At 42.9% G+C, this 20760-nt stretch overlaps 1 protein-coding gene across 2 annotated transcripts in view; it reads left to right on the plus strand.

The window, feature by feature from the left end:
* Window positions 1-20760, plus strand: part of METTL24 (methyltransferase like 24) — a 49718-nt gene that overhangs the window by 19553 nt on the left and 9405 nt on the right. The window contains exons 2-4 of one of the 2 annotated variants that reach the window (XM_075046391.1): window positions 1405-1503; window positions 5292-5431; window positions 11320-11548. In XM_075046391.1, coding sequence (XP_074902492.1) covers window positions 1405-1503; window positions 5292-5431; window positions 11320-11548 — 468 coding nt within the window. Of the gene's footprint in view, window positions 1-1404; window positions 1504-5291; window positions 5432-10260; window positions 10329-11319; window positions 11549-20760 lie in introns of those variants that run through there. The other variant, XM_075046392.1, reaches the window with a different exon arrangement.

Here is a 20760-nt window from a genome sequence, read left to right on the forward strand (position 1 = left end):
ATATCAGTTCATGATATCAGCTTAAGGCAAACACCATCTGGTCTGGTGGTCCTCTTTAATCATCTCTCTTTTCTAATTTCACCTCTCTTTTTCTTTCCTGCGTTCCTCTATGGCGTCAGAGGATTCCCGCTGTCACCGTGCTGGCTCTTCTCCTGGTACCGCAGACTGGTCCTGTCTGGGGACTCAGCACCTCGCCTCTCTGATCTGCCTCCATCCCCTCCGGTTTATTGCTATTTCCAAGTTTTCCAGGGCTTCATTTGAAATAAGGTTCTGTGGGAATCCCAAATGAGGTTCCTGTTTGTTTGGTATTTTATTGAATGTCAGCATGAACCTATGGAAAAAAAACAACCCTATCCTGTTCATTATGGAAGCTCAGTTAGTCAGAGATGATTAAAGGGAAGTTTGATAATACCTGCCCAGCCATAGAAGTGAGTTTTGGAGCCCCAAGATGAAGAGTCATGAGGAATCAATCTTAATTTAGTACAACTTAACACCGTGCTTGTATTTATATCTACTTGAGGGCAAGAGATAACATGTCTAAACTTCCCGGTGTGACAAAAGCGGGCAGAATTTGGAGAAGGTGGTGCAGATGGGAGCACAGAGCCCCGTTGCTCTGCAAGCACGTGTCTGAAAGACCTCTTCTGTCCCACTCTATGTGGGAAGTGTTGCTGGAAGAGCTGACAGGATCCCTGAGGTTCAGAGCTGAGGGGACTCATACAGAGTACAGAAAACATCCACCAAATCTACTTCTCTGGGACTCTGAAAATTAGGAGTGGTAGGGCTACACGTAGCCACACTGATGTTTTTTCAGAATTCTGGTGTATCTTGTCAGGCAAGCGTGGGAGAGGAAGAGGAATTTTCTCAAAGACCACAAGAAGCTTGCTTTTCTATCAAACCTTGATTTTAAAAAAGGAAAGAGATTGTTTGCAGAGGTTTCCTTTGGTGATTAGTGTTTGCAATCCAAGTTCTTGTTTCAGTGGACATTCAAGCGGAGATATGCAATAGATATAAAATTAAAATTATTTCACTGTTTTCAGATGTTTTGCTAGAGGACTTAGTTATCCAGATCTTAGTTTTCTTCATGCATTTCTACAAGCCAGGGCTTACTTGGGTGTCCTAAAGTAACTGTGTTGACACATGTATCCTGGATGAAGAGCCCTTTCTTTCTGAATTACCTACATCTGCTTTCAAAGCTGATCATGATAAATCATAGTTAGATGCTCTTTCACTGTAGTTCAAACCCTACTTTATTCTGAAATGACTTTCATGTGTACACAAGCCCCTAGGAAACTCTTTTTGTTTGAAATTAAATCTCCTCAATTTATTAGCCCTTGCATTTTATGCTCGTGCTGAGAAATGAATCCTGTTCCTTTAAGGTGTTTTTTGTTTTGCTTTGCTTTGCAGACTGTAAGATGGCACATTGAACTACAACCATGGGCAAGTCCAACTCCTTCCCTCAACTACGAGGCCTTGAGGTTCCTGAAGTACATTAGCACTTCTCAGGTAGGTTTTTCATTTCATTTAGAAAACAGTTTGCCTGGCACAGGCTGTTCCCTCTCAGATAAGGAATTAACATCACACCAAACTTGTTTCAAAACTGCTTTATTTCTAAAGTTACTTTACCTAACAGTGACCGTCAACATGAATGTAAAGGTCAAAACACAGGGTAGAAAGAATGTATTAGTTCCTTACTTTTTATTTCCAGATGCGTTCGTGTCCTGACAGGAGTACGATATGGCTGAAATTCCAGACATGGTTGTCCTCTCCCATTCGCACTCTCTTTCTCACTCTCTCTGACACAGAAAAATACAGACCAATCTGTAGTGAGAGAGCTGTGTATTCAGCCACTCCACTTCTCAATAATAATGTGATAACCAGGCTCATTTTAGCTAAAAAGAATGCATTTGAGATTCCCAGTAAAATGAGAACAAGGCATCAGTCCCTAGCTTGGACAAGTGGTCCCAATGGTACTAATAGAGTCCTGATACTTTGAGGACAAAAATGATGACCTGGAAAATCAGTGGTTTTATGTGCTTTTTCAAATCCAGATTGTATTGACAGATACTTCCAGGGTTCAGCATTTATGGAAATTGGGCCATCATGTCTTAATGGAGGCATCACTTCTGCACAACAGCATTTATGCATGCATTTCCTGTAATAAAAAAATGGAAAAGGTGCTGGATGCCCACAGTTCCGACAGGGCAGCTGCTTTCGGTACCCAGGTCTTTCAGCAATTGACCCTTGAATACAGATTTAACTGCACCATTGCTTACACTGGAGAACAGCAAAAAGCCTCAGGTGCTAATGTCACTGAAATGTCATTCACATGTGAAATTCTTTGTTAATGCAATACTTTCAAGGCTGAGATGATATTCATTTGAAACACATCTAAAAATATGCTGCTGTGCTGATGGTATGGTAACTGGGAGGGTAGCAGAGTGTTCACTTATCCTCCAGCTTGCAGGTACCCTTGGCTAAACGTTCAAGAAAATGACATCTCTGCCTCCACTCGTGCCAGCACTGAGAGGGCAGGAGGCAAGATGGTCATGTGGAGACAGCAAGAGATGTGTGTAGAGCTGCTTGTTTTGTTGTACAGTTTAGGCTGTGGCAGGCATATTAAGCTGAAAACATCCTTCATCTTGGTGACTTAATAAACAGTGGCAGATGCTGCTAAACTCCACTAGTTGGGTCAAAGCCTACAAGGACATCAATTAGCAGAGAGTTTATTGCTTCTGACACACTAATCGAGAAGTTTCGTTCCCAGAGTAACTGACCCTCATGTTGGGGGGGACACAAGCATAAGTGAAAAGAAAAAACCAGAGAAATCCTTGTTCGTGACCTGGCAGATGTTATAGGATTAATAACTGACAGGGTAACACCATGACTGGTATGAGCACTTCTGGAAGTGGGATCCTGCTTACGTAGATGAGCATGGAATCTCATTTTCCTTGTTTGCTGAGCAAGTGTATACTAATTGCTGTGCCCGAGTTCAGCTCCCTGCCGTTAGTGTAGAATGGCTTGAACTGGTGGAGGGGGAGGATTCCGTATCAGCAGGGTCGAGGTGTGGCCAGAAAAAGCTTTTTCAATGCTGGTTATCTAATGATCAGAAGAACCATCATACACGTGCTGTTGTTTGTGTGATAGTAGCAAGTAGAAGCCCAGAAAAGGACGTGAGCTCAGTGCGTCGGGGTCTGTAAATCATGCAACAGACTGGTGATGGTGCTAAAGGCAGAGTTCATTTTTTTTTTAATTTTTGATAGCAACAGCTATTAAGTAGCAAGAGCTATTAAAATTGCTCCAAATTCTGAGTGTTGTAATTGCTCATAATACCGTGAGTCACTTAAGTGGCAGCATTGCAGAATCTTACTTTTCTGTAGAGAGCATATTATTCTTCTGTGTCTTAAAATTAGTGCTTGTTATTGCAATGCCATTTATTCCTTGATTGTTATGTGACTGAAGGGAAATGGGTGGTGGGGTGCAGTGTAAATCATTGCTTAAAACTTTGTGAATCCTGAGAGCAGCATGAAGAGATGCTATATTAGCTTTTATGAATTTTCCATGGTAATTATGAGCTGAGCAGGAGCTGGGAGGTGGTGATGCAACCTGCAGCTCTTTGGATGTAATGCTCCAGATAATGAACTTTCAGAGCTTAAGCTTCTTAAGGAATGAGAGTTTTATTTACTTATTGTAAGACAAATGGTGGAGAGTGCCTACCACAGCAAAGGCTGCGTTTCAGTTTTCACTTTCACCCCTGTGTAAAATTGTTCCATTCCTGTGGTTCTAGGTGGAGCCGGACCTGTGCTTTTTGGTTGGGCTAAAACTGAGAGCTGAGCCTGGGCAGTCTGCTGTAGCGGAAGGAAGGAGCAAGATGAGAACAGTCGCTTCAGGACTGATGTTTAACCTGGTTTTGTCTCTACTACTGTTCTTTCCACCTTTTTTATTGTTGGGTTTCTGGCAGTGCCAGCTCCCATCCCTGCAGCCAGGGTTGGTACTGGACCCGAAGAACAACTTTTTGTCACGATGGCTCAGCTGGGTTCCCGCAGCTCTTCTCAGTCTTTGCTTTCCTATCTGCGTGTTAGCAGCCTGTGCCCTGCAACCCCTGAATTTGATGGCAGGGCTGCACATGGTTCAAGAAGTTCTTCAGCCACCACATGTAAGCTGATGCTGGTGTAGAGCAGCTCAGCCTTTCTTGGGCAGAAGTAGCCACAGCTTTGGTGCTTACTTCTGCTTCCCATTACCTCTTTATCACTGCTACGGTGAGAGCTGTACAAATTGCACTGGCTTTCCATCGCCTGCTGTGCCCTGGCTCCCAAATGCTGGAAAGGCTGCGGCGCTCCCCAGCTCCATGCCTGCCTTTTCCAGAGCGGGTCTGGAGGAAGAGGATGGTGCAGAATGGTGGGGGTGAAGCGCTGGCCCGAGCTGCTGGGTGGACAGGCAGAGCTGGTGCTGCAGGCAGGGTCTCCTCTGTAGGGTGCAGCTCGCAGGGCCGTAGCTTCGTTGGCTCAGTCACGACTGTCTTTCGGCTGTTGCAGGCAGCTGCCCAGCTGCTGGCAAAGCTGACTTTGCCTCTAAGTTAACTGGTTTTTGACCCTTCCAGGTTTCTGATGAATCCAGCACGTTTTAGTCCTTGCTTTCTTGGTCTTTCCAAGGACTTTGACTTAGTGTTCTTCCCTGCTGGGTCTCTATCTCCTCCTTTTGCAGTGTTTTTCTCCTGGCTTTAGACTGCAGTGTCTAAGCCAGCACAGCGTAGACACACATGCTATGATTCCTCTGTTTAGTTAAATCCCTTTGTTGTTGGAGAGGGGATGTGTTGGGGTAATGATTAAATCCCTTCTGGAACTGAGATCCAGGACACTCTAGGTAAGGTATACGGCGTACATTGTGGTGACACTGCAACTTGTGATTACAATCTTGAATCATGACATGATTTTAACATTATTCAGGATGCAGAATCCACTCCCAAGATTTGAAAATAAAAAAATTAAACATTTTAATGTCAAACTACCTTTTTCTCAGTAAAATTAATTTTGGGATATAGTACTAATACTTAATTATTTGCTTTTCAAACTGCATTGCTCTCTCAGGGATTATGTAAGCCTTAAGTTTCACCGAGCAGAACAGACGAACAAGGAAAAAAAATCATCAGATCTCCATAGCTGCGTATCAGATTGACAATCAGATTCAAATGAAACCAATTAACATTATTCTTGTTTCCACTGTTTCCCCAGAAGGCAAATTAAAACCAAATTGAAAGTCATGTCTTAAAATGACACATCCTTTGATTTCAACAGATTTCATGTGAACACATGAACCTGAACAGCCTGAGAGGGTACTCTGAAACTGCAAAGAAGCCCTGGTCGATCTGCCTTGACGAGAGGTTTAGCCTCATTCATCGAATCAGAAGCAAGCAATGCCGTCTCTATTCCCTTGGGTAAGTGCTTTCTTTAAAAGACAGCAAATTGTTTCATGACACCTAGCTTCAAAAAGCCCTATAAATGCAACTCAGGCTGCAACAAGGTTGTCCTTTAAAATACAGACTTTGTTCAGGTGTGTTTGTTCCGCATTGATGTGCTTCTGTAAACTCTGTTTTTAGGGAAAAACCATTGTCCATGAGGGTCTTTGTTTTCCTTTGCTTTTCTAATACCAGTATGAAAACAAATTGCTTAATGGTGGGTAGTGAGTGGTAGTTAACATAGGAAGATGGAAATTAATGAGACAAACTGAGAAACCTACCGCATCTTCCCTGAGCAGAAATGACTTGCATAATTGCCAGGTACTTCAGCAGCATTACTTATAAAACTTCATTAACTACTCCTGGGACAAAATAGTACATTTCCTTATGAGAGTGTGTTTGCTAAGCACTTCAGGGGTGACATGTGCCGAAGGGATAATAATAAAGGATGTTGCGGCTTTATTTCAAAATGTTTGTAGCGTTTATGATGTTTACAGCACTTGAGATTGAAGTTTTCACTCTTCACAGAACAAGTGCTTTCACAGGTAATAAAGCCACAAATGCAGCCTGTTTCCCTGCTAATAAAACACTCTGCTTCCCGGGAGGACGAGGGAGGTCAGTTCTCTCGAGTTCATCAGGCCACTGGCCTTTTGCATTACCCATCAGCATTACGAGAATGATCGCTGGGATCTGGAGCTTGTTTCACACAGATAACCACATGGCTGCTGCCTAATAAAGCTGTCTTTGCTGTGCTGGGAGCCAGCTTTAGGTTAGAAATGTATTGAAAGGCTTAATTCCCTTGAACCAGCACAGTTTATTTCTGTGATTTTGCTGCTGTGGGTTTACAAATGGTGGATATCAAGGAACTGTGTCTGGGTGGCATTTCTTAGTGATTAGCACGTGGCAGTTAACACCAGCAATTAACGTAAAGTGGATGTAGAGTGCACTGCAGTTAAAGGGAGTGTTTTCTGTTAATTTGGGTGGGTTTGTATTTGGATTGAGTTTATATTGAGCTGTAAAGACCAAAATCCTCAAAGGGTGAGGGGCACTCAGGTTTTGTTCAGCTGCATTGCTCTGTGGCAGAACAACAATAACATGCCCCTTAGAGACAAATCACATATACAGAGAGCAAACTCCTCTTGACTGCTGTTGCGTCTTATTTTCTGAATGTTCTTTGCAATCTGCTTCAAATTATACTTACCTGGTTTTAATGCAAAATGTAGGTTTATATGATATTTTTTTTTCCCTCAGTTTTTTACATTCCTGTGAAAGTTAGGAGAGATGTTGTGTTATCCCATGCTCAGGTCCAGACTTCATCTGCTTGACTGTAGTACTGGCTCATTGCCTGCGGCTCCTTCTAGTAATCAGTAGGGAGAGGCATGCACATTCAGGTGGAAAATCAGCTAAGCTAAATAACGTTCTGGAGGTAGGTGTAGCTTTCCTTTGATTATAGAGGAAGTCTGGGATAATGTGGCTGCTGACTTTAGATGTCTTAGCAAAGTACTCAAAGTTCAGTGGAATTAATCTAGACTTGCCCTTCAAGTTACATGATCATTAATATTAGACCTGAGCTCCTGTATTATTAATGTCCCTCTTCCCTCTTACTACGGACCAAGAGTGGGTCGAGAACAGTATTTTTGTTGAATTGGCCAGTAGGCACAATGCAGAGTTAACTTCATCTGTGCTAGGAAATGCAGATTTGGCACAAAGCTGACCAGCACAAAGTTAACTTGCTAATGGTTTTGAACAAATCTGAGCTAGTGCATGTATACCAGTGCTTTATATGTGGTGCTGTTTTGGGTATGGTATGGGGAGCCTGAATGCCAGATTTTCTGTACTGATGGAACAGCAGGGCTTAGCAGAGATTGAAGTTGATGTTGGTTCTCCCATCAATCATCAGATACACATGTGCAGTAAATACCCAACCGTGATGCATCACATGAAACAGCTAAAAAATAAAAGGAAAATATTTGAGGTTAAGGAGGAGCAGTCTTCAATCCTCCAGTTTACTTCTGCAGCCTTTGGAGCTTGTTACTGCATAATTCTTCTCTCAGACTCACTCCCTTTAGTTTATCACAGGCAGAAAAGTAATTTTGTTCTGAGTAAGACAAAAGTCCCCTTTAAACATTTTTGTTATCTCATATACTTCATAAAGAGCAAAGGGGGAGCAGCTGCTTCCAATGAAGAACATTCTCTGTGGAGAGGATGGATGGAGGACAAATGTGAAAGTTCAGTGTGTTACTGGGAATTCTGAATTAAATCCATATATCATTAAAAATGGAACAAAACATGCTGCTGAGGCTTTGCCTTCTTGAATGCTCTAGAAAAGGTTACTTGTGAATGGGAGCAAGCAGTGGCTGAAATGTCTGGAGATCTTTTTAGTATTAGTTGCTTCCACTGCTGGGAGGCAGCAATGTTTTTGCTTGGGGGACAGGATTTCCCAGTATGATACATAATTGCAATATGCATTAGTGAGCTCTAGTTATTAGTGCTAAATCTGCTTAGATTAAGCTAAGTCAGTTACAAACACCACAGGCAGGCACTCACGCTGGGATAATATAAATGAATAGGATTTCGGAAACTTACCAGTTGAGGTTTGGAGAGACTCGCTGCAATTCTGTATAAAAGCCCTTTCAGGTGGATCTTAAAGTGTAGGGGCTTTAGGATCCAAGCAGGAGATGCTTTCCCCGCCCCCCCCCAAGCTTCAGAGCTCAGTTATCTTCCTTTAAGAAAGACGGGGAGGAGAAGGAGCACAGAAAGGGAAAGCTGGACCTTAACATGCATGTTCTTACAGCTCTGTCCTGTGGTCCCCGTGGGAGCTGGAGTACCTGCGGTTATCGGGCTGGATCAGCTGGTGTCCACTAGAGCTGTGCCGGAGGAGAAAAAGCATCTTTTGTGCCACCTGCACGCTCGCTGTGCCCCAGGATGACGCGGGGGCCGGTGGGATGCTCCGTTCGGTGCGAGCTGCAGCCCGGTGTTTATTCCGAGCGTGAGGCTCTGTGTACTGTGACCCTCCGCCAACCCTGGGAGCAGGGGACAGCCAAGGGACACTGCTCCCTGCTGTGCTGCGCTCTGCCCTGGGTCAGCGTCCCTGCCCCGCTGCCGGGGGGAGCAGTGCCAGCCAGCCCTTCCTTCCCGCTGGCATGCAGGCTCGGAGAGCCCATCCCGCAGGTGCTGGTCCTGCTGCTTTGGGAGCCCACCTCTATCCCCGCTGCAGGGGACTGTGTGCGACTGCCGACTCTGTAACCGACCCCTCTTCTCCTTTACAGTAAAAATAGGTCTTTAGCACTTTTTATCTTGCTGTTGCCGGAGGCAGCAGGTGCTCTCTCCTGACGGTGAGGAAGGGTCTCTCTACTCTTTTGTGACCTCCACACCTTTCTTTTAAAATCATAGTCCCTTTTTAAGTAACACAAAATCTTCCTTTGGAGACCTCATTTGTTTACTTTTTTCATGCTGCATTAGCCCTTAGTGTGATCACATGTGAGCCAGGAATTTTTCAAACCGGTTCTTTTGGAGTCATTTTTCTCTCCTAAATGTTTGCTGTTGGTTAGATCTCTCTTCAGGCATAAATTTGAGCTGTTAGCTAGAGTGCCAGAAGATATATCAGCACCTTCTTCACCCTCATCTATATATGTTTTTTTCCTGTTTTGCACCACTGTGAACCTCCCTTTGCAGTCCACATGAATAGCAGTCTGTCTGGAGGCAGCCTGAGGTTTGTCTACATCAAAAGCATCTGGCCCTCTGGATTGTACCAGCTGGTACAGTTAGAAGTGTGTCACGGACTCATGTGTCTGTCAGTTGCTGGTAGGCTCATCACTCTAATGCTGTAACTGTCCCCAACAATTTGCATGTTGTTCATTTTTAGCCAGCTTCTCATTCCTAAGGGATTACACTGGTCTTTGTTCATCAGTGTCCCTTCTGTAGAAAGCCACATGCGAACAAATATGTCGATTCACTTGGTTAACTTCTGAACTTTTTTCCTAATGTGTGTTGAATGTATTAAAAGAAAACTCCTCTCTTTTCCTCCTACATGGCTGTATAGGCTGTAATCCTGTGAAATAGAGTTGTTCTTAAAAGGACGCTGGGCTGTTTTTCCAAACCCTGTCTCCTCCTACTTTCCCAGGACACCTGAAGGGAAGATGGTTAGAAAACCTTCTAATAGGGCAACATTATGCTGTGCTTAGCCAGTATTAGAGCAAGTGTCATACTGTATTGGTAACTTCTAAAACATAAGCTCTTCCAAATATTGTTTCATGAGTTGGATTCATTTTATTTTACCAGTATGTCATCTGTGAAAAACATTTAGTGCTGGCTTAATGTTGTACCATAGTGTAGCATGATCTAAAATGTGTTATGTTTTACATATTGATGCAAATAGCCAGAATTATTTCAGACTCACACCATTTCTAAGGATAATTGTGGTGTGGTGTAGTGTAGCAGGTGCTCTGGCAGAAGCTCTAAGAGTACTGTCCTGTAATGGTTTGTGTATGATAGATAAATGCCATGCTTAAGAGTACATAGTGGATATTCTCAATTAGTACAACTGGTTGAAGTGCTGATTTAAAAATCTTGATTCGCTTCCCAGCACTACATGTGTGTATATCCAACAGCATAATTTTGATTAAGTTTAAGGTTTAGTGCATGATTTGAACCATGTTTGGAACAAACTTGGAGGAGTAGGAATGAAGAGGACATCCTGTTTTATGCAGTAGGGAAGGCCTGTCGTCCAGACATGTGATTGCCATGGTAAATACCAGAATTTTTTAGTTTTAGTGTACCTTCTGTTGAACCAATGGACTGTAGGAGGTGGGACTATGGCACAGCCTTGTAAAGTACATCTTCTCCTTGCAGAGACTGGGACTGAGACAACACTGCGGTATGATGGGGCTATTAGTTTTTCTTCTTCTTTGAGGTCTTTGCCAAATTAGCAGCAATCTTTCTCTTAAGTCTGTGTAAAAACTCCACTACTGTTGTGAAGGGTTATTTTAAAATTTGCTTTTTTATCTGTTTCTTCCTGTGCACAGAGAAAGAGAGGCATTTGGTTCTTGCGTCTTGTCCCTATTGGTGGCCATTGTGGCTCATCCTTGTAACACCAGATTACAGACATGTTGGGAAATATGCCTGATTTTTACAAAACAGTATTGTATAAATTTTAAATGTATTTGCTCTTCTGCTTATGGCTTGGTTATTGGAAGTTTGTGCAGTGGGGACTAAGGAACATATTGTAATCTTGTCAACAAAAAGTAAATTGAAAATGGAGTAATACATATGAATATAAAATATGAATAGAGGAATAATGACAGCACAAAGGTTCTAACACTTAATTTACTTTCTTATAAATGATCTCAACTTCTGAATTAAGAAGAATCTTTTTGGGAAGGTTATCAGCCTGTCTAAAAGTGGTTTAGTTCTTACCTTGAAAGGAGCCCTTCTTCCTAATTGTATGCGGTATATTGCATTGAGCTTGGATTTTCTGGTGAGGTTAGTTCATCCAATCCACTCCAGTGGTTTCATTCTATAAATTAAAAAATTCATTAAAAGTTTCTTAAGGTCAATTATGAATGTGACATTGGGGAAAAAAACACATGTTCCTTTAAATTTCCTTTAACTTCTTATTCCAAATCTTCAGCAGGTGTTATTGTGGACCCTTAAATTTATTTCTGGTTATCTTGGCAGAATTAGGGTTAGATTGTGCTCAGTGCTGTGGATATATCCCAAGAAGGAGCACAACAGCTCCTCTGCTTTGCTTCAGAAACAAATAGGTTGGATTTTACCTTCTTTTACTATGAATCCTCAGAATGTCCTACTCACTAATAGTGCTTTTTGCAGCATTAATAGTTACTTTTTTTTGTTTGTTTGTTTCGTAGGCTAGGCAATGATGACAACCAGTTTGAGATCAGCATGGCCAACAGCGGATGCGAGGTGCATCGCTTTGACCCCAGCATCAAGTCAGCACATGTTCAGGAGGGTCGGCACCTCTGGTATCATCGCTTGTCCATTGACTGGAGGGATCCCAATCCAGCCATTGCTGCTCATAAACTTCACAGCAACACAAAGAAGCTGGGCACAATATTGAATGAATTTGGACACCAGAAGGTAAGGACTTGAGGGTCAGGTTTCCGGCTGCAGGATTAGGTGTTGGGAAAGCTGCAGAACTTTCTCCTTGCTGTCTCGGGAGTTCAGGCACTTTCCAAGGTTATCTCCTGACAATGGGTCGGTCTTCAGCAATACTTGTAATGCATTTCTTTTAGGGCTGCCTTTTCTGTCTTGCTTTTTCTGTGTGCTGATAACAGCCACCTTGATTTTAAATCACTAGCTATATACGAAATACTTTCTTTCTCCCTTCCTTCCTTTTCCCTTCAACTAGCTGGTGACCTTGGGTGCTAGTATTTTCAGTGCTGTGGAAGTTCTGGTCTTTGCCTGAGTATGAGCACTAAAGTACTCATACAGCCAAGTTTATAAAGAGAAAAAAAAAATATTTGCAACAATAATTAGAAGAGAAGAGGTAATGGATGGGTTGTTTACATTTTCAAGGTCATTGGTCCTAATTACAGTCATCAACAACAAAAACATCCTGTTTTGAAATTGGCAGGAATCTGTGGGTTTTTTTACCATTTCCCAGTTTGTTTTTAAGGAACCTTAAAGACATCAGAAATCTTCAAGTCTCAAATAACTGTTGCCAGAATACATTTGAGGAAGCTCCTTAGGTTGCTTTTAAGAGAGTTTTTCCTTCAGAGAACATACAAGCATGAATTCAAATGCTAATATACTTCATTGCCTGCAGCTAGTTCTGCTTGTCTTTGTTTTTTAAGAAATAGGCAGCCTGAGCTAAGGAGGAGCTTTTCTGCAAGATTTACAAAGCAAGCAGTGCAATGTTTGTTTGGTTTGTTATTATAAAATGAAAGATGTCCTTTTCAGTTCACTTCTTGCTTTTCTTCAGTGTTTTCTTTTGGTTCAGTTCTACTGATTGGACCATTTTGAATATAAGAGCAGAAAAAAGAAGCTTTTTCCTACTTCTTAGTCATACTGTAACTATACTAGGCTGTGCATTAGTGAAACATCTGGGGAAAGAGAGATGACTTTCCTTTGACATGTGCCTTACATTGATTGTTTTGATTTTAGAAGAATTAGTCACAGATCGAATGTTTAATGACCTGATCCAGAAAGTGTATGAGTCTTGCGATATACCAAACCTGCTGCAAACAGTCAGTTCTCAGGTAATCATGGTAGTACAGAGTGATTGTAAGACCTTCTGTGAATGAGAATGGTGTAGCTATGAATTCTGAGTGTATAGCTTTCTGGGTGAAAGTTACCTGACATGAAAGCAGCCAGCTGGAAGGCCAAGGAACATAATGCACATGTAACTCATGCAATCAGGCTTTCCTCTAGCTGTGTACACGTGGCATAGGATCTGGTTAAGTGTGTTGGCACATTATGAAAAGTGTATACAGCTTCTTGCTCTATTAGCATTCAGGTAGCTTCCCTGTGCAAAACGATGGCGCTAGTGAAGTTAGGAGCTGCCTTTCTCCCAGTGAGGTTAAAGCAGTTATACACTTTGTAATCTTCTGTTACTTCCTATTTGTGAAATACCTGAACGGGCTGACTCTCCTCACATTGTTCTGTTTAGTTTTTCTGTAATTTGGAAGGCAGCCTGAGAAGTTGTATGTTGCATAAAGACACCGATAAGCTCCAATTTATGAAGAGAATATCAAAGTAAATATTGTGACATTCAGGCTTTTATTCTTCCGGTGAATGTGACTGGAATGTTCCCTTGACTGAATAAATAAGTTAATTCAAAACAGTTTCACAGAGTATTTTCCAAAGCACTTTTTTCAATTAGAAAGTTAAAACATGCTCTTCATCCCATTCTTTTTAATTTTAAAAATCCTTCTGCCTACCCTCAAAGTCGTTCTCTTCCCACTTCAAGGCAGGAATTCCAGGCAGCTGCATTTGAAGTTAATGCCTCATTTTCTCCTTGCCTTTATTCTTTAAGATTTGGGACTTGATCCAAGACGCTGTAAGTGATTGAGACTATTTCCACTGACATCAGAGATTTTGGATGGGGCTGATGAAGAGAGGACAGACAAGGCCTCCTGGAGTTCTTGCCGTTGTAGCCTTCAAAAGAAAACATGCAATTTGGGGGTTTTGTCTGCAAGGGAATCAAAGAACTTGGATGGGCTCATTTACACTCTGGCTCAGATGAGAGCATGCCTGATATTCTGCAGTCAGTACTGGGACCTCATCCACAGAAAGGGAAACCTATCCTGATATTATGGCAAGAAATACAAACAGGTTTTTGCTGTTAGTGGATTTGAAGAAAGATTAAAAGAACTTGATCTTTCTAATTGGCTATGTGGCGTAACAGTCCTCAGTTCTCTGGGGAGTGTAAATAGCCTGGAGGTAGAGGATTTATCTAGTACTATATTAGGATGAGACTGACAAAGGAAACATGTAGTCAGAGTATTTTGGGGAACTGTTAGAGTGTGAAATCTTTTAAGCCCTGGAATAATCTCCAAAGGATGTCATGAGAGTCCTATTTCCTGGTACGTAAATCTAAACTGAAAATTTACTGGTGTATCTTCTGAGAAGAGCAGTATTTTATCAGCCACAGGAAAGGATAAAGATGTAAAAATTGATCTTGCTCATCTTTCCTACTCGCCCCTGCCCCAATTTTTTTGCTGAACTTGCATACTCTGTAGTGCACTGCTGATGAACAGCGGAAAAATGGGAGAAAGCCAGTGAATGCACAAGATTTTCTTTCTTATTGCAGTAGAGTTCAACTTTGTGAAAGCTTTCACTTTCATATTCTCTACTGGGGTAAGGATGCTATAGTGCTGGTGTTCCCCATGGATTAGTGATAGCTGGATGGGGAACTTCCTTCATACAGGGTCACTGGATAATGCAAGTCAGAAGGGATCTTGAGGGCTGTAGTTCAATCCCCTGCTCAAACCGAGCCCAGCTGTGAAGTCAGACCAGGTTGTTCAAGGCTTTACCCACTCTGGTCTTAAAAAACACTGAGTTGTCTCCAAAATGGAGACTGCACAGCTTCTCTGGGCCAGCTGTTGTCCTGTTTGACTGTCGTCATCGTGAAAAAGTTTCTCCTTATATCCAGTCTGAAAGCACCCAGTTTCCATTTATGCCTGTTGTCTCTTGTCCTACTTCTATGCACTGCTGAAGAGTCTGTCTCTGCTGTCTTGATGACCTCTTTGTAGGCTCTACAGGCTGATGTTAGCCTCCCCCAGTCCCAGTCCTCCTGCCTAGGTTGAACAAGCCCCATTCCCCCAGTGTGTCCTTGCAGGTCAAGTGTTCCAGTCCCCAGCCATCTTGGTGGCACCCAGCTGAACTCACCTCAGGTTATCATTGTCTGTCTTGTGTTGTGGGGACCAAAACTGGATGTAGGATCTAGATGCACTTTTACAAGTGCTGAGTACAGGGAGATAATCACATCCCTTGGTCTACGGGCCATGCTCCTGTTAATGCGTCCTGGGATGCTGTTGGCCTTCTTCGTACCATGACCCCCAGGACCTTTCTGCAGAGCTGCTCCCCAGCCGGGCAGGCAGTCCCCAGCTTGTGTCATTGCAGGTGGTCCTTCCTCCCCAGGTGCAGGACTTGGCATTTGTCCTTGCTGAATTTCATCAGGTTCCTGCCAGCCCATCCCTTGAGCCTGTCTGGGTCCCTCTGGATGGCAGCTCTGCCCTTAAATGTGTGTATTGACTGGTCCCACCAATTTGGTGTCATGCACAAACATGGCAAGAGTGTCATCTAACACCTCCTCTAGGTAACTGATAAAGATGTTAAACAGGATGAATCCTAGTATAGACCCTGTGGCACTCTACTTGTAAGTGACCTCCAGGTAGAGTACAACTCTTTAACCACTGCCCTCTGAGCCCGACCGTCCAACCGGTTTCTTAATTGTGTGGTTGTCTGTTCATCCAGACTGTACCGTCCTGGCTTGGATACAAGACTACTGTGGGAGGCAGTGTCAAAAATATATCCCAGTGCTCTTCTAGACTAGTCACAGCTGGTTCCATGGTCTTGCAAGGGGATCATCAGTCTGAATTTCAGTTACAAGGAGGCCAATTCAGCTGTGTAAATAAACCATTCACCTACTCCCAGCATAGATTTGTGTTGTGTATGGTACAGTGTCCTCCTCAGGAGGTTGCTATGTTCCATGTAGCCCAGATTTTAGTATGCAATAAAACTATAAGGGGAAGACTGTATGGAAATGCAAGCTCCCTCCCCTCACTCCAGCATTATCCCCTCCACAAGAAGTCCTAATCCTTAACCAGAAATTCAAACCAAGCTACTCCATATATTCTGTATTCCAAAGGTTATGCTATAAAGCAAAATTAAAAAACTTTGACAGAAAGGCCCTGAGCAGCAGAAGCAAGCAAGAGTTCACTCTGTCCTGAATGGGCATGCATGAGTAAATCATGCGTGTGCACACATGCAAACTCTTACTTCAGTAGTAGTTTTCCTCTTTCTGGAGCTCTGTAGGACAAATCTCATGTGATGCCATCAGTAAGTGCTATGAATTTGCATTCCTTGGCAGTAGAGCTCAGCAGTGGAAAACTTTGTTTTCTTGGAGAACAAATTAAGCTGGAAAGGAGAGTCTGTGAATGCAAAGTAAAACCTTCATTTAATCAGGAAGTGCTCATAGGTGTAACTTTCAGGGGACAGCAGAGTTGTGGTCAACTCCTGCCATTCAAGATGTCTTGAACAAATTGTGTAAGACACCAAACTGTGCCGTTGTATAGTATGAAAAGAAACGCAAAACAATCTTTAAGTCCTGATTTTGATTTGAAGGCTTTAATTTACACTGGCTCTTCATGAAGATTTTTTTTCTGTGACAGCCTGGCTAACAGGTGTCTGCTTCATTTTATTGAACAGGTTTAGGTTTAGGGTTTCAAAAGGAAAAACCTTCTTCCTGTCACCTGTTATATAATACTCGACACAACTTCAAAACACTACACCCTGAAGCCATTTTGATTAATAACCTCATCTTCACCTAGGCAAGTAATTTATCACTTGCTCCTCTCTTAAAGCAGATACCATAGAGTCTATTTTGGCTGCACTTTTGTGAAGACTGGTGTGAAAGAGCAAAGATTAAAGAAAATCAATTTACCATTTTTGTTTAAATTTGGCTCTGTTGGCAGTACACAAATAAATATAAAATAAAAGCCCTGGGAAAACTGTATATCAACGTAGATATACTTGGAGGTTTGATTAACAAAACAAAAAAATTAACTCTCCAGGTTAGGAAAAGTGCATGTTCAAGTTTGGAGCAGCCAAATCCATGCAATTACTCTTTACTAGACATACCTGTGGACTGCAAGGGCAAGAATAGTCTTTTGAATTCTTGACCCTGCTTAGACAAAATCATTTAACTTTGATTATCCCTTGCAAGGGTAGACTTAGGTGTTGCACAGGGAGCTTGGGGGTTAGTTAGAGTGAGTTACATTCACTAAGGGGCTGCTGTGCCCAAGTTCAGCGTGTGGATGCCAGCGGTGTTTATAAGCTCAGCTCAGCTGCCATCTTAACTCACAGAAGGTGCTCAGTACTGGCTGGTGAGCACCTGCAGACTGGTCTATGTCCCGTTGTGGAAGCCTGAGCGTGGGATGAGAAGCCAGGAGCTCAGAAGCCTGGGAGCTCCTGCAGGGATGTGAGTCCTTGTCACTGTTGGTGCTGCAGCCGGGGAACAGCCCCCTTCACCTTGCTGGAGCGGGAGGCACAGGTTCAGATCTGCACTCTGCTACGTTTAGCTTAGTGTCAGAAAGTCCAAATGAGACCAGATCTCTTGAATCACTGCATCATACAAATCCTTAAGTAAATGTTTGGAGTTTTTTCTTGAAAGGGCTTATTTTTTTCTTTGCTTTATTATGCTGCTTTGGGGCTTTTCCAGAATCTCAATTCTAGAGGGAAAAACCCCACCCTTCATCTGGTTTTTAGTCTCATTATTCTCACATCCAAATTTTCTTATGCAGTCAGTGGTCTTTAGGCTTAAGTGGCCCTTTTTCTGCAGCTGTTATTTAGCATCCAGATATATTTGTACCATCCAGATATATTTGTGAAGAACAGCCTTTGCTTTGGTCGGGTTATCATACTGGCCTCTCTAAGCCTCCTCCAACATGAGAGATCCTGTACTTCCCATAACATCTTATTAGTGCTTCGTTGCCCCTCCTGCAGCTGGAGCATGAGCAGTCAGTACTATTCAGAAGTCCCAGCTGGGTCTCTGCTAAGGCTCAGGCTCTGACAGCATTATTCCCCTTCCTCCCCTGGAAGCATCTGCACTGCTACTGCTTGTCATCTCATTTGCTTTTATGTGGACATACCAGACTGTCTGTCTGTTATATCAGTTTCTGCATGGCACAGTAGAAAAAGTTTTGTCCCAGAGCACTGCTTTTTTTCAAGTGTAAATGGCTGGTCCTGGCCTATTTGTTGTAGGAGTAACTACACAGTAAAGTCCCATGTTAGCACTGGACCCTTTTGCACCAGGCAGATGTAATACCATAGCTGTAAGAGCTTATAGGCTAAATAAATGACCTGCCAGGAGATGGACGAACATGGAACTCACCTCCATTAACTTAAATTTCTACATTTGAGATAGCTGTTGAGGTCCTCATAAACTCAAGGGAAACCATCAAGGTGCAGTTCATCTCATTCAAGAGCAGATGGTTAAAACAGGCTGGATGATGTGACCTGCACATCTCAAATTGCCCTTCAGAAGTTCCTGTTCTTCCCAGGGGTCTATAAAGGGAGCTTGGGCAACTGGTTTGGGTTTAGATATCTAAGGCTGGGTGAGGTGCATCCCATCTTGAGTGACTTGCCCACAAACTCAGCTCTGTGCTCAGCATCTGTCCGTTTGAGGTGCTGTCTGTTCTCAGCATCTGTCTAACAAGTCCTGAGATCAAGACTTAAAAGTTCTGCAAACCCATCTCACGTGCCTGATTTCCGTGCTGGTTGGGCTGAAAGGGAGAGCGTTGGAGATAATAACATTGGGCAAGCTAGCCAGAAAATGTAATTTTTTTTCTTTTAAGTCATCCCATTAGAGCAAAAGCTCAGAGTTGTGGAGAGCACGTTATTGTACAATAAGCATCTGCCTCTAGCTCTGTAATTTGATTTATGAGTTCTTGTGAGACTTATTGCCCATAACACACACATTCAGTCCCTTTGAGGTTATCTTTGTACATGCTGGGCCAAACTCATTCTCTGTATAATGCAGCTGATTTCCTTAGAGTTACAGCAGAGCTGCAGTTTGAGCACTAACCGTTGCCATGTGTGAACCTTTTGTTTGGGGGTGTGTCAGTGTGTTGGCAAATTTTACTCCATTTGCTGAAAAGGGAGAATCAAACTGATGCAGATGTTTCCAGCTGCAGTTGGAAATGCTGTCTTCTGTAACCTTGTAATGGTTGCCCCTGAGTAATCTACAAGCTCCTGACACAGTGTTCCTTTCCTGGATGTATATATTTTTTAATTTTAGTGATAATGAAATCAAGGTGGTAATTGCTCTGTATTTGCTCAGTCAGCTGGGGCTGCTGCTGCATAAAGTATTTTAATTGTAACTAGATTGAAGAGTTTGGCTGCAGGGAGAAATGGGCTTGACAACCTCATGTTTCTGGAAGCAAAGATCTTTGGACAGTGATTTACTGCTCCCCACCTCTTCCACTCTCTGCATTGTATTCCAGGAATGCCTCATACGCATTCCTTTAGGAGATTTTCTTTTAGTCCCTTATATCTTCTTTTGCCTCGTTTAAATTCTCTCCACCAGGAGCGGTTCTCAAGATATTTTTAAGAACAGTGGTGGTTCTAGGGAGCAACCTGAAGGTGCTGTTTAGTATGCAATTGTCAGGCATGGAGCGAAGATCTTTTTAATGATACCATTGGCTGAATGTGGTGTGATCTACAGCCTTTTCTTCTCCTAGGAAAAGGGCTAGTGCAATGCCTGAATTGTAATGAAAGCATCTCACTATTAAAACAGAACTTATGCAGGTCATCTTTAAAAAAAACCAAAAGCCCTTTCGAAGCATATTATTGTCTGCTAAAAATTAGAAAGGAAGGAGGATTTTTTTTTAGGGATTTATTTTCTTTTTCTGTTGCCTTTGTTGTGGTTGTTAAGACCCTTCAGCAAAAATCAGGTATTAAAAAAATCTGTCTTCCCCCAGCTTTACTAGAGGGCTGCACAAGCTGCGTGCAATTCCCAGCACAGTTCGGTGCGCTATTACACCATTCCACCTTCTTTTCAACAGCAGCAGCAGCGTACCACTATTTCAGTGTCAAACGTTACATTCAGAAGAGCACGGCACTGGCTGCAGGCACCAAGGAGTCATCATTGGTATGCTGCTGCTGTAAGAAACCAGTCACTCCTGGTTCCCTCCTCCCACCGAAACCAGAGTTCGGCAGGAGCCTGGGGAGCCTGCCCTGCTTCAGAAGGTGGGACCAGATGCAGGGCACCTGCTGAGCTCAGACCTGCGTTCATGTTCCCCAGCTCCTGCTTAAGCCATTAACACTGGCTTAAGCACGGTCGTGTGAATCTGTACGGTTTTAATTTGGCCAAGGTGCTGAATATCTGCTCAGGGTGGTGATCCATGACGTGACACTGGTTTTATGAGGACTGAGAGCAACCCCCTTTCCATAAGCATCCTGGTCTTTCTCCGCTGCCCATCTTTCTCAAAATTTCCAGGGAGCAATTGACATTAACAAGTTCTTTTGATAAATGCCCTATCCAGAGCACTTAGGAGCTCTCTGAAAAAAAGTAGGTTTTTTCCCTCCACATTTGTCCCTAGTAGCTCATCCCTCCTCCTGTCACTGTTTACAAGTTCTTGTCATTGGAATTGGCCATCTCTTGTTTGAATACTTTCACCTTAGTGTCTGGATCCTTTCTGGTCTCATTTTTGATCTGACAGCAGTTTAAGGTATCCCTCCATTCTCAAAAATTTGAAATCCAGAGGTCAAAGCCACAGCAGCTCTCTTTCCCCCTCCTCACTGCCTGTCCCCAGTGAAATCTGACAGTCGTGCACACAGTTCAGGGTGTTCCTTATTCACGTTTTCAGGAACGCGCAGCTTTCTTCCTGCCATGGTTGGAAGCGAACAGCAGAGTGGGCAGACAAACAGTGAAGCAGAAGAGAGGCAGATTGACACCTTGGACCAGAAATGGAGTGAAATAAGTAGAACCCCATGAAGAGGTGTAGTCTTAAAGGACTTTATTGCACTGGCTAGTGCAGATGGGAACCAGGTCCTCCAGCAGATTTAACTGGAGCTGCTCGGTTATACCGGGGCTGCATGTTCTCATCCTGCAAGAGACATTCTTT

Source organism: Buteo buteo, chromosome 15 (assembly GCF_964188355.1).
Source record: "Buteo buteo chromosome 15, bButBut1.hap1.1, whole genome shotgun sequence".
In the NCBI taxonomy this organism is placed as follows: Eukaryota; Metazoa; Chordata; class Aves; order Accipitriformes; family Accipitridae; genus Buteo; species Buteo buteo.